Here is a 12,379-nt window from a genome sequence, read left to right on the forward strand (position 1 = left end):
ATTAGGTATCTGAACTAGAAGTGCTACTGCTAATTGTCTTTCTTTTTTCCCTATTTTGAATACAGTTCAGCAGACATGAAAAACTACATTTCTCCTTTTCCCACTCCCTATTGTACTTTTAGTTTTTGGTGTAACGCAAGTCTAAGTTGCACAGGTGGTGCCTCTGAGATACCACTCCACTGAGGAATGCCTGAGAGCACGGACTCCAGCCAAGGGTGCAGGAAAGGCAGCACCAGACAAACCATCAAAGCTTGAGTTTCGATGACTGTGGCCAACAAATTTGACAGACACTAAACAAGAAGCATCACTCACAGAGCAAGAGCTGCTCACCTGTGCAGCTGCTCTCCTAACCATACTCACAGACTAAACCAGGAGCCTGGCTGGTACTAAATGCCTCTTAGAAGCCGAACAACATCTGCATTTGGGGCTACAGAATGGGCTGTGGATATTTACATCTCAACCCCAACCCCCTCCAGGGACAGATCCCACTGCATCCCATTTGCACTGCATCCAGACTGTGTCTTCACAGATGCATTGGGGTTTGGTTTTGCTCTTTATAAAACAAAGGTTTATACTCTGACAAAAATTGAAAACCAATGAAAAATGTATTTATCATAAAAATTTCCTTGGCTAAACATTTAGAAAAGGTTTTGGAATGCACATATTGCATTTTCTGTCCTAGTCAATTTAAGTAATTGGCTTCTCTTTCATCCTTCCCCCCTGCATACATTACCCACTGCAGCTACGGTTTTACCGATTTAACAATAGAATGCCTTCACAGAAACAGCTCCACAAGAACTTTTATAACCAGAACAAAGAACTCGTAACTTGCCTAAACATTAAAGGAAACTATAAAGGGGAGAAGGTGAAATTTATTCTGAAGCTCAGAGAACTGGAATACACAGAACAGCAAGTGCTTCATCTGTTATAAGCACATGGAACAACTGCTTCTGAATACTGAGTTTGATCTTAAGTTCAGATTCCAGATAACGGGTTCTAGCACAGGGGGCTCACCTCTCCTTTCCTTATTCTTTTCAGAAAGTGATATAATAAATACACATTTTTTTTAAAGCAGAAGTAAGAGGTATTTCTGAATTCCATGTAAGTTTTTAATTAAACCTGAGCAAGAACAATGGATCTCCACTAGAAAGAAAGTTATAAATCTTACCTTTGTCCACTACATCCCAGACTTCAACTTTCACAATGTCATCAGTGGCTGGAAGCACAACAGAACACAAAGGGTTAGAAGGTTCAGTAAAACACTCATCACTCAGACAGCCCAACTCACAGCCAACACAGAGGAATGTCAAAGCATAGGAATGTCAAAAGCCAAGCAAATTATATGCAAGACAAAAACCCAACCACAAGAAGGCAGTGAGCTGTTGAAGGTGCAAGCTGTGCACCAAAACCATGCTGTCTAAACATAAACACTCTTAGTCACATAAGTGATGGTTGGATTTCCTTGCTGGTTCATGTCAGGTTTGAAGCATGTTTTAAGTATTGTGTGTAGACTGTTTTCGTAACATACAGAGGTTTAAAAAGCCTTTCAGAAAATATAAAAATCTAGTTTTGAGGATAAAGTCTGCTATAAACAAGGCATACAACTGGCAAAAGGAATACACACATGTAAGAAAGATCCAATCACGGCATCTCCATGACAGCCAGCGCACAGTCCTGCAGCTACAGAAACCCATTCTCTCTGTGCATTTCCAGATATATTTTGTGAAAAATAAGGCCTCACTAGCAATTTTGCTTCCTAGAGCTGCAGTATCAATAAATTATAACCAGCAACATCTATCTGAGTTGCTAAAATCTGAAGCAAGACATGCAGAATTCTAACTCCAGTGAATGCTGGTACCCACACGCAGCAATTCATGTTCAGGTGGCCTGAAGGTTGAGTAGCTCTGGATCAACGTTTTCATGGAATACAAATAAGCAGTCTGATTTTCAGCAAGATGTCCCAAGAAATGGCTGCTTTTTGGAAATGTTACAGGCTTTTAAGCAAAAGCTTGTACTTGGAGCAGCTTTGAATATAAAGCTGGAATAGGAGGACAATGCCTCAGAGAAGAAAATAACATCATAGGATGGCATGAGAGTTTATCTAAGTGTCATTATCAAATCAGGAAGCATTTTCTATACAGAACTCACTCTTGGCTTAATGAAATGTTTCAAAATATTGTACAGACAGGTCATGAATAAAGGAAAATTTTGATCCTTTGCTTCGAGAGAAAGACCCTTTTTTGCATTTATGACTGAAGCAAAATCAGCCTCTATTTTCCTCATAGTAATTACTGCTTAACTTCCTATGTGCAGGTGGGCAGGAGGCATTGGATGAACAGGAAACTCCCCTGGGTCAGCCCAGGCAGTACCTTCCAGGACTGAAAGTATGGGGCAGTACAGCACCCACAGCACAAAAACTTCTGCTCAAACCTCTACACCCCACTAATTAACTCAGTCCCTGAATATTTTCTACAGATAATCAAACCAGGTAGGCTAAAGTCCAACCTGTGATTCACTTACCTGGCACCCAGGTGAGTCAGCTCCTCCCCCCAGGCACTGGCACTGCAGAAGCTCTCCCTGTGCCCCTGCAGGCACTGGGACACAGATCAGCTACTGGAGGTCTGCACCTAATTCCTGCCCTGCAGTCGGCAAGGCAACTGCAGTGCCTTTCCACAATTAAGGCTTGCTGCAAAAGGGTAAGAGACATTTGCCTTCCCCAAGTTTTGCATGGGCTCAGGAGGAGCCCCGGAGGTTGTTTGTTCTTTCCAGAAGTGCCATGTGAAGCAGTAAATCAGGACTAACAGTTCAGAGAAGGGAGCCTTTAGGGTGACCTAGGGCCTAGCACTGGCACTTTGCTCCTGAGCTCTCCACCTCCTTCCCAGGAGCCAAACATGCCCTCCATTAGGATGTGCTGGCCTGCTGAGTGATTCCCACAGAACTGACACCCTGCTGAGCAGCAGCAGCAGTCCTGGCAGCTGGGGAGCTGAACCCCCTGACCCCACAGACCTGCTTTACACCCTTCTGACTGAGGGGAAGGGCAGAATTTCTCAAAGAAAACAACTGCATGAGACCCAAGAAACACATATTTCCACATTTTTCTTGCTAGCTCACAACAAGGAAGTTCTCCCCTTTCATCACCAGTGTCACTCCTGATTATCCTGATCATGCAAGAGGATAATTGCTTTAGTGCTGCTTCCTTAGCTTTGGTGTGTGACTCATACCCAGCAGCATTTCACCCGAAGGAGCTCTGTGACAACAAAAATAATGCTGATTTATCCTTTCAACTCTCTGACTTGGATTAGCACAAACCACGGATCAAAGCACTCCAAAGATCTGTCCTGAGCTGCTATTTCACCAGACACTCCATGGCCAGTGGCACACTGAGCACTGCTTTTCGACAAAATGATGGAGACACGAAAAAGCTCCAATTGCAAGAAAGCTCATTTAAAACTAAGAATTATCACATTGTAGGTGGCTTTATCAACAGGAACTCACAGGCCCTCAGATATATTTTACCCTCATTCAATGACAAGATTCACTTCCTGTGCTCTGGATTACAGATCCTACAGTGCAAAGCAACTCTGCCACCCCTCATACCCATCCCTCACGTCTTTGAAGGACCTGAGCACAACTATTTGTCAATTTTTATTTCAGACTCCCTTTCTCAGGCTGCCAAACAGAGAAAAACTTGGTGATCAGCATAATCCAAAAAAGTGTTCATTAGGGTCAGGAATGGTAATTCCTTACTTGGACACAAAAATTACAAATACCAATTACAACTGGCACAGAAAAGCAACTTTATTAATTCTGAATAAGAAGTAACTCAGCTTCTGCTACTTTATTAATTCCTCCAGTATAAAATTTCTGAATGTGCTACATTTTGCATCTAAAATGGAATTCTTCTAAGACCAGGCAATGTAAGAATCCTTCAATATTTGATGATTAAATTAGCGATTTAATTAACATTTGTAAATATTTGCCAACTACCAGCTACCTCATAATGTTTATTCAAGGTAGCCTGAGAGCATGACCATAGGAAAAACAAACTTTATTTTTCCTCTACAGATTAACACGGCCAAAAGGGCAGAATTTAGACCTGAACAAAATACTCTGAGAGCCTACATCACCAGTCTTGGATGGAAACTTCTCACAGCAGGAAACAGACTTCAACAACATTACCTTTTGAAATGTATTTAAGAAAGTCAATGGGAAATGTCCTAAATTAGTGGAAATTATTACTAAGACAATAGTACAGTGTTTTACAATGTAAAAGAAACACAAATAAAAGGCATAGTTTCAGGTACGGCTTTGCAAGTAGTTTTACAAGGTCAGCAACACTTCACCTTGAGAAAAGTCCATCAGCATCTGTACACACTGCTAGTAGATCTGGCTGGGGAGCTCTACAGAAATGCAGCACACCAAGGTTAGAAGTGGGCCCTAGAAATAACCTATAAACCTGTGGGTCTCAGCATTCAGTAAAGCCAGCCTCAGGTGTAGGTGTTTTCTACCCTAGGATTGCATCAGTATTGAAAAAGCAGTGTCTGCGCCTTGTCTCAGGGAAAGTAATGCAGATACAGGTGAGATGACTGGATCTTCCTCCAAACACCCTTTTGCATGTACACATTTTGTACCTGTTCATGGATACAGTTAGATATGAATAAGCCTCCTAAAATAAATGCCAGACTCCCAGGCTGTATCCAACACAGGTGTTTGTGTTACTTGCACCTATCAGAGAAGAAACCCAACTCTGATGCTTTTAACGCATGATACTGCAGAAAGGCACAATTAATCAGTGATTCTTTACACTTGGGTATCTAGGAGAGAGGATTTGTTTTTCTTACTCTGATCTAAGTCTGTTTAGGCTGAAGCATTCAAATTCGATTTTGGAGATAGTTTCCACCATCCAACTTGTAAGCTCTGCGTTCATTCCTCAGTAACTGATGTGCTGACATCCTGAGAGGAAGGAAGAGGAGTGAGGGGAAGGATGCTACAGCTAACATACACCCTACCAGAGGTTTGGCTGCAGATGGGAAACACCTCTGTGTGACCACAGCATATCTGCTGGTGAACACATTCTGTGGTTTTATGAGCATTATCACGAGACTTGGGCATCATGGTATCACCTGGCCATTCAAATTTGGTGATGAATTAGACACAGGACTCAATCTGATGCTCACCCCACTGCACAAGGTGTTCTCCCAGCTGGGAGGAGTTGGGTAGTACCTGATTCAACAGAAGATCAGAGCGAGACAGATGGACAATATCTGATAATGACAAACAACTGCTGACCTTTTTTGTACAGCATACTCAGTCTTACAGAGCACTTTCATAATGAATCAGGAGCTCATCCCACAAGGTTGTGGCATTCTTGATCAGCAACCTGAAAGCTGGACTTTCAGGTGCACCGCTGGATCACAACCTTATGCAACTTCAGTGCCTGCCTGTCTTTTCCAGGTGGGACGCAGGGCTTGCAACCAGTAAAATAAAAATTAAAACCATACCTGATTACTCACACTATAGCAACAACTTAAAAAAGGCACTGGCACTTCTGTGCTTCAGTAAGCCAGTCTAGAGCTAACGGTACTACAATAATTTTTGAAATCCTCCCCAGTCACCAGAATCTTTATATTTTAATCCGTGAAATCCAGTTTGCACCATGTATCTACTTCTAGGCAACACAGTAACACCCAAAGCACAGTGGGCCTGAGATACAGATTTATACAACAACCCCTCCTCATTAACATGTCAAGCATATTACAAATTTTTCAAATACTTCAGACCACCTATTAAACACTTCCCTTGAATTGTGGCTTCCACAGACATATTCTTTAGCACTTATAACATAGAGCATCTGACAAAATTAAAAACATGACTAAAATACTATGAATAATAAATGAAAAGGCATGAAGAGAGACCATTTTGTTTCCCAAGCAGACAGAGAAGAAAAAAGCAAATGAGGCTGCGGTGGAATTTCCCCCCCTCCAAGGCACTGTCCCATGACTGTCACTCCCTCCATGCTCTTCCATCTTACTTTTGTAATTCCAGTGGATGCTGGTGACTTGGATCTCCTGAGTTGGAATATATTCCTCAATAAATTTCTTTCCCTGCAGTCGGTGCCAGAGGGTGGTTTTCCCGGTGTTTCTGTCGCCCCGGATGACAATTTTCACTGGAGAAAAGAGCAAGCAGACAAATAAAGTGATTAAACACAACTTGAAGAATACTGTGAAAAGCATGCTAACTTTTTGCAGGCATTATTCAGATGTAATTAGTCCTCCCATGCTACACAGGCATGATGGGGTTTGTTAGAAAAAACAAGCCTCAGTCATTTAAATCAGTGCTTATTCGGTAACTCACACCAGCTCAGTAGAACAAGCCAACAGCAAGGTTGAATCTTCAGAACCTGCACAACTCCAGCCAGCTGAGCCTCTGCTGTTTGACGGACACACTTGACCCCTTAAGCAAACCAGCAGCAGTTTGGTTCAGGCTTTAAAGGAAGCAAAGGGCTGAGCCATGGCTGGACCAAGAATTCCTCTAGGAAGGGCAGAGAGGAGTAGTGACACAGGTAGAATTAAGGTACGTGAGCTTGGGAAACCACACCAACCACGGATTAACACAAGAATACCAGGTGGCTTTTCCAAAACTCATTTATCAAGGAACGAAGAAAGATGTGGGTACAAGGAGTCTCCTGCACACCCTTCCCATTGAATGTAATCAGACTATGAGCCTCCACGTTATCCCGCCAATATGACAGTCGGCAGGAGCCTAAGAGCCTTCCCTGAGCTCTCTGTGCCTGGCGGTGCGGCTGCATGGTGGGGACCTCCCCTGAAGCTGGGACACCTCTTAAACTTCTTGAGGCAGAGACCTTTTAGCCCTGACAGACTGGGAGTCTAATCCGAGCTCTTTCTGAACTGTGGCTGGACTGTCTGCCTGTGAGTCTCCCCTTCAACTGGAACACCTCTCTAGGTCTGAGGTCCCTTACCTGGGAGTAAGAGATCCCTCCTTGCCCAACACATCCTCAGTAAGTAAATGATGGCATGTAGAATTAATACTAATGAAATTGATACGCAGTATTAATTATTATAAACTCTGTATAGATATGTCCATTAGACATAAACTGTCCAAGTCCAAGTCTGAGACTAAGATCGGACCCAGAAGCACCTAAGCTCCATCAGGAGTTTAGAAAATGGATCCCCTCTGAGCCTCATAACTCAACAGGAGGGTTTCTGTGTCACTCATTCCACCTCAATTCTAAGTCCATTTTCCCCAGGGTGTTTCATACATGTGGTCAGTAACAGAGTGAACATTGCCATCAGCCTCTGTCAAGTTGCACTTGAACAATATAATATCTAGATCCCTTTTGCTTGTACAGCTGCTGTTCATTTGTTAAATGATCTAAATTACCCATCTGCAACAACCTCTCATCCTCCTGCCTTCTCTACCTCTCCCTGGCCCTTACTCCTACTTTGTCACACCCTCTTCTGTTGCTGGCCTTTTATGACAGGCTCTTCCTTCCATTATCTCCTCGATCATTTCCCTTTCTCCTTAAACACTTCTCATGCCTTGAGAGAACAGAATAACAGAATGATTTAGGTTGGAAAGGACCTTTAAGATCAATTATTCCAACATTCCCTCAGCACTACCAAGGCCATCAGTAAACCATGTCCCCAGATGCCACATCCCTGTGGTTTTTAAATCCCTCCAGAGATGGGGACTCCACCACTGCCTCGAGCAGCCTCTGCCAGGGCTGGACAACCCTTTCTGCAAAGAAATTTTCCCTAACAGCCAATCTAAACCTCCCCATGCACAACTTGAGGTTGTTTCCCCTCCTGTTACTTGTTAGAGGAGGCTGATGTTCACCTGGCTACAACCTCCCATTGCTAGGCCCTTGTGTTGGTTGCTTCAGTTTAGACAGAAACTCTGTCCAACTCTTCCAGGGAAAGCAAGTGTCCAAAATAACAAAAATTGTAGCAATTAATATCACGAACTTTCCCTAGTCAATTCAAACATTATCTTGCTCTTTCTGAAAACACTACCTTGTATTTTCTAAATTTTCTGTTACATTGTGGAAATTCTTTTTTTAATGCCATCTTTTTTTGTTACTGGCAACCACACAGCAACTGGAAAACATAAGGTGACCAAACTGAATTTTTATTATTTTGTTTTGATTTGGAGCTAGGATCCCCTGGAAAATGGGCCACCTCAGAGACATCTAATGGCAGTCAGGTGATTAGCATTAGGTAATGCATCATTATTTGGGCAAGGAGATCTGAGACAGAAGGCTGCCTTCGGCTGCAGTTCAGGAGCTGCTGCAGTCATTTCAGAGAAGAGCTGAAGAGGTCAACTTGAAGATAAAGCACACAAAGTCTGTGGAGGAATTCTGTCTATTGCTGCAGTTCCACTGTGCCTTTTTTGTAGTACACAGACGTTTATTCTTTTTCAGAGCTGTTTATTATTTTTCAAAATTACTTACCACACCAGGCTAATAAAGGCAAAAATTAACATGGTATTTATAGGCTGACTTCACTTAAAGGTCCCAGAGCATCAGTGCAGACACAACAAACCAGTTCCTGCATTTCTGGTCACCTAGGTTGTTGCCTACTTAGACATGGTAAAACAATCAAGCCAGTCCATGGCATAGGCAGAATGAGATCCCATTTGTCCCCTTTCAAACCCAAACCTTTCCAAGTGCTCTCACTGCCTGCCCTAAAATGTTCAAACTCATATCCCCCCCCGCCCCAGAATGCAGCATGAGATACTAAAACAGTGAGTTTTAAGGGACAAATAGACCCTTCCCTAAACAGTCAGGCTGCTTTAAGGTGCACTTTCAGGATCACTACCAGATGATGTGGTTGTGAGCTCACCCCAGAAGGGAGAGTCTTACTTCATGCCAACACCATTTTTTATGCACTTAAACATGGAGCTGGATCAAGAAACTGAACTGGCTGAAAAATAACCTCAAAACTATCAATTTTCAGTTTTCTTCTCTAGCTCCACTTCCCAGCTGAATGAGCAGCGTGAGCAGCACATGGAAGGCACAGCTGGAGTGCAAGGGAATGCCCCCCAGCCTAATCAGCTCACGTTTAGATCAGTGCAAGGTGCTTATGGCACCACATGCTCAGTCTGAGCAGGTCCAAGGGCCCCTTCCAGTTCCAGCACTCTCCACTAGAATCTCTGTTCTCTTACATAGTCCACAAATTCTCACTGACTCATCTCCTGAAGAAAGAAAAAGTCTTTAAAAATGGAACAGGAAGAAGGCAGGTGATACAAACTGCTTTTAGCAAAGTGAAGTCTGTATTTGGGACTTTGGCTGGGGCAGGTGTGCTCAGTGACAGGCATGTGCAAGGCAGGAAGGCCTGAGTGAGCTTCCAAGCACAGTCAAACTGGTGCATCACAGGCCTGGACTGTGGCTGAATGTGGAAAGAGGAACAATAATTACAGACGAGGTTAATTCTATCAAGCAAAACTGTTGCCTTATGTTCATTTAAAGTTAAATCAGTACTTACTGCAAACAGCCAGAGGTTTGTAGCAAAGACAGAAGAATTATCTGTGGGGAGAAGGGTAGTGATGGGGAATAGATCAAGAGGCAAGGAAAAAGCTAAACAAATCACTTTATTCACATTGTCATTGCATCAGGAAAACCAGAGGGATTTCCATTCTCCAGATGGGGAAACGGAAGCAGAGCATTGACGATACAGGCCCAGAGAACAGGTCTGAGACCAACTCAGAACTAGAAATCAGGAATTCCCAGCTTTGCCCACATTCCTCCAGGACTCTGCAGCAAAGATCCTGAAACTAATAACCCCATGGAGAGGGTCATAACCTTACCCTCATTACGGTATTTGGGATTTCAATTGAAATGCTTCGAGCTTGTTCTGCTGCCAAAAGCAGCACTACCTGCTCTGCAGAATCCCCGCAAGCACACTTCCCATAGGAAGCAGCAGGCCAGCACCAGGCAAAGCAGGGCTGGCACGTGCTGCACAAATACCTGTGTCAGCCACAGGAGAAAACAAGAGAAGGTGGGAAGGGGCAGGAAGAGGAGCAGCCTTCCTTTTGGGAATCATGCTGAGAGAAAATACTTAACAGTGAGTCTGGGAACTACAGCTCCAAAGAAACGCAAATAAAAGTAAGGACTATAAGGCTTACTAAAAAGGTACATGGTATTAATTAAGTTTTGTCTTTTAAGGAATATGTTAGGCAGAAAAAATTAATAAGGAGAGGAGTGGGGGGGAATTCTTGGAGCTACTGCCTTTGGTATTCCAGCACTGGTGACTGTTCAGCCTGTGCTCCAGGCACACACAGCAGTGGGGTTTGTCAAATGACACTCTGAAAGCAGTGTGTAAAACTCAAAGCAAAGGTTCCATGTCTGGGGAATAAAATGGATGAACATTTGGCACCTCCCATGTCTTGTTACGGTCTCTGATCAGCAAATCCCAGGACCATTGTTTGCCCATCACTGCATTACATAAATGGTTGTGTTTGAGCACCCTGGTGCTCAAAATTAAGTTCTGCAACTGCTCTTGTAATTTGTTGAAACAAGCGATGCTGCCAAAGGGGTAAGAGCCACTTCCTCTTACTTGCTCTTGCCATGCTCCCTCACAGGGCCAGCAGAGCCCTTGGAACAGCAATGCAGCACACCTGATCCAGGGTATCCCAAGCAGGAAAACAAGAGGAAGTTTTCACAAAGACTAGTTCCCAAGCCCTGGAATCATGATCCCTTGTTAAGATTCCAGCCATGACATACGTGGCACAAACCCACGTCATTTTCAGCTCTGTGCTTTCTGAGTGCTCAGGGAACTCTGGTGTTAACTAGATGCGAACCACAGCAGCTCCATGTAGATGGTACAGAGTGTGTGTGTGCTGGAATGCAGTATGGAAATGCTTTTGTTTTACAATAGAATGTCCAAGCAAAGGACATGATTGCTGCCAAAGGCTGATACTGGTAACTGTTCTCATAATTTCATTAGAAATCTAAACCTTCCCACTTCATAATGCTCTTCCTTTTGAAAAGTTGACTGTGTAGGAGAGGTACCATCAAAACAAATAATTCAGGTTCAACTTAGTGCCCTATTCTACCCAGGGTCTGTAACTATCAGTACCATTAAAACACCTCACAGCCTTCAGCACCACCTCCAACATGGGGCTATCTGTTACAAAATCTACATGAGAGCTGCAGGGCTGGCACAGCAGGGGCTGCTCTGAGCCCTGGGAGGCACCCAGAGCCAGGTACAAGGCCTCTGTCCCAGCCTGCTTTATCAGTGAACAACCCAACATATTCTCAGTATACTAAGTATATTTCTGGGAAGGAAACAGGCTTCATTCAGGATCTGTCGTGGCCTAATGCAGCAAAAAAACATTTCTTTAAAACAAATCACAGCGGCCCTTGGTATAGGTTCAGGCAGTTTCAGGGAAACAGAGGAGTTGCAAAGATCTTTGTGTGCTAACGGTGGCTCCAAATTACACCCTGCACTCCTCTGCTGAATGTCAGGAATTTGCCAAGAAAGGAGAAGTGGCAATGCACAGGATTTGCAATTCTGCCCTTCCTGAGCAACGGCCCTTGTAATGCCATTCCTTCACACAGGAATGCTCCCCATCTCCCCAGTGCTATGGCTATGGGGGGGTACCCTTACTTTCATAAGCCAGCCTGTATCTCCTATAAATATTATATAACACTGATATTGGGAAGAGTTACTATGGAGATTGGAAAGCTTGCCTTAAGGCAGTGACAGAAAGCTGTGGTTTTCAGCTATAAAGCAGTAACTGGAATGAAAGTCCTGGCAAGACAGAGCACAAACCAAAAATCTTTCCTGAAGCTTTCACTAATAAGACAAAAAGCAGTGAAGCTACAGCTAGCATTTTTGGCCTTGCACAAATGGCAGGCTGGTGCCCATGCACAGGTCTAGCATGATGCAGTCACCATAGAGCAGAGCTGGTCCCATCCTGTGCCAGCAGGATGCAGCTGATCCCTTCCATCTGCAGCACAAATCTCCCCTGTCTGAGAAGCCAGCTCCTGACTCTTACATAATTCACAAGCTGGTATTAGCTACCTGATCTCTGGCACTCGGCTGCCCATGCAGCACGCAGGTCTTCTGGGCTGTGGCCACATGAAGCCTCTGCACAAACCAACAGTCTGCGACCAGCAGATCTCCAGTACATGTTTAAGGATGCAGTGCTGTGTTCCAAGGCAGCACCTTCATCCTCACCCCCATCTTTCACTGGAAACCCGTCTCAACAATCACACCTCGATTTTTCACATGCAGGATTGCTTGCTAAGACATTAATTTTATAAATTAAACAGCACTGGCATATCTGAGATGTGCTAGGGATAAAGGCACCAAATGCTCTCTCTAGTAAAGCAGAGCATTTCGAAACCTCAGTCCCA

The 12,379-nt window shown here is 43.8% G+C and overlaps 1 protein-coding gene across 2 annotated transcripts in view; it reads right to left on the bottom strand.

Moving 5' to 3' along the window:
* The window catches only part of RABL6 (RAB, member RAS oncogene family like 6), a 53,077-nt gene that overhangs the window by 39,228 nt on the left and 1,470 nt on the right, over window positions 1-12,379 (bottom strand). For both annotated transcript variants that reach the window (XM_072936814.1, XM_030286942.4), the window contains exons 2-3: window positions 6,032-6,166; window positions 1,169-1,216 (exon numbers count right to left, since the gene is read on the bottom strand). In XM_072936814.1, coding sequence (XP_072792915.1) covers window positions 1,169-1,216; window positions 6,032-6,166 — 183 coding nt within the window. The remainder of the gene's footprint in view (window positions 1-1,168; window positions 1,217-6,031; window positions 6,167-12,379) is intronic.

Source organism: Taeniopygia guttata, chromosome 17 (genome assembly GCF_048771995.1).
Source record: "Taeniopygia guttata chromosome 17, bTaeGut7.mat, whole genome shotgun sequence".
NCBI classification, from domain to species: domain Eukaryota; kingdom Metazoa; phylum Chordata; class Aves; order Passeriformes; family Estrildidae; genus Taeniopygia; species Taeniopygia guttata.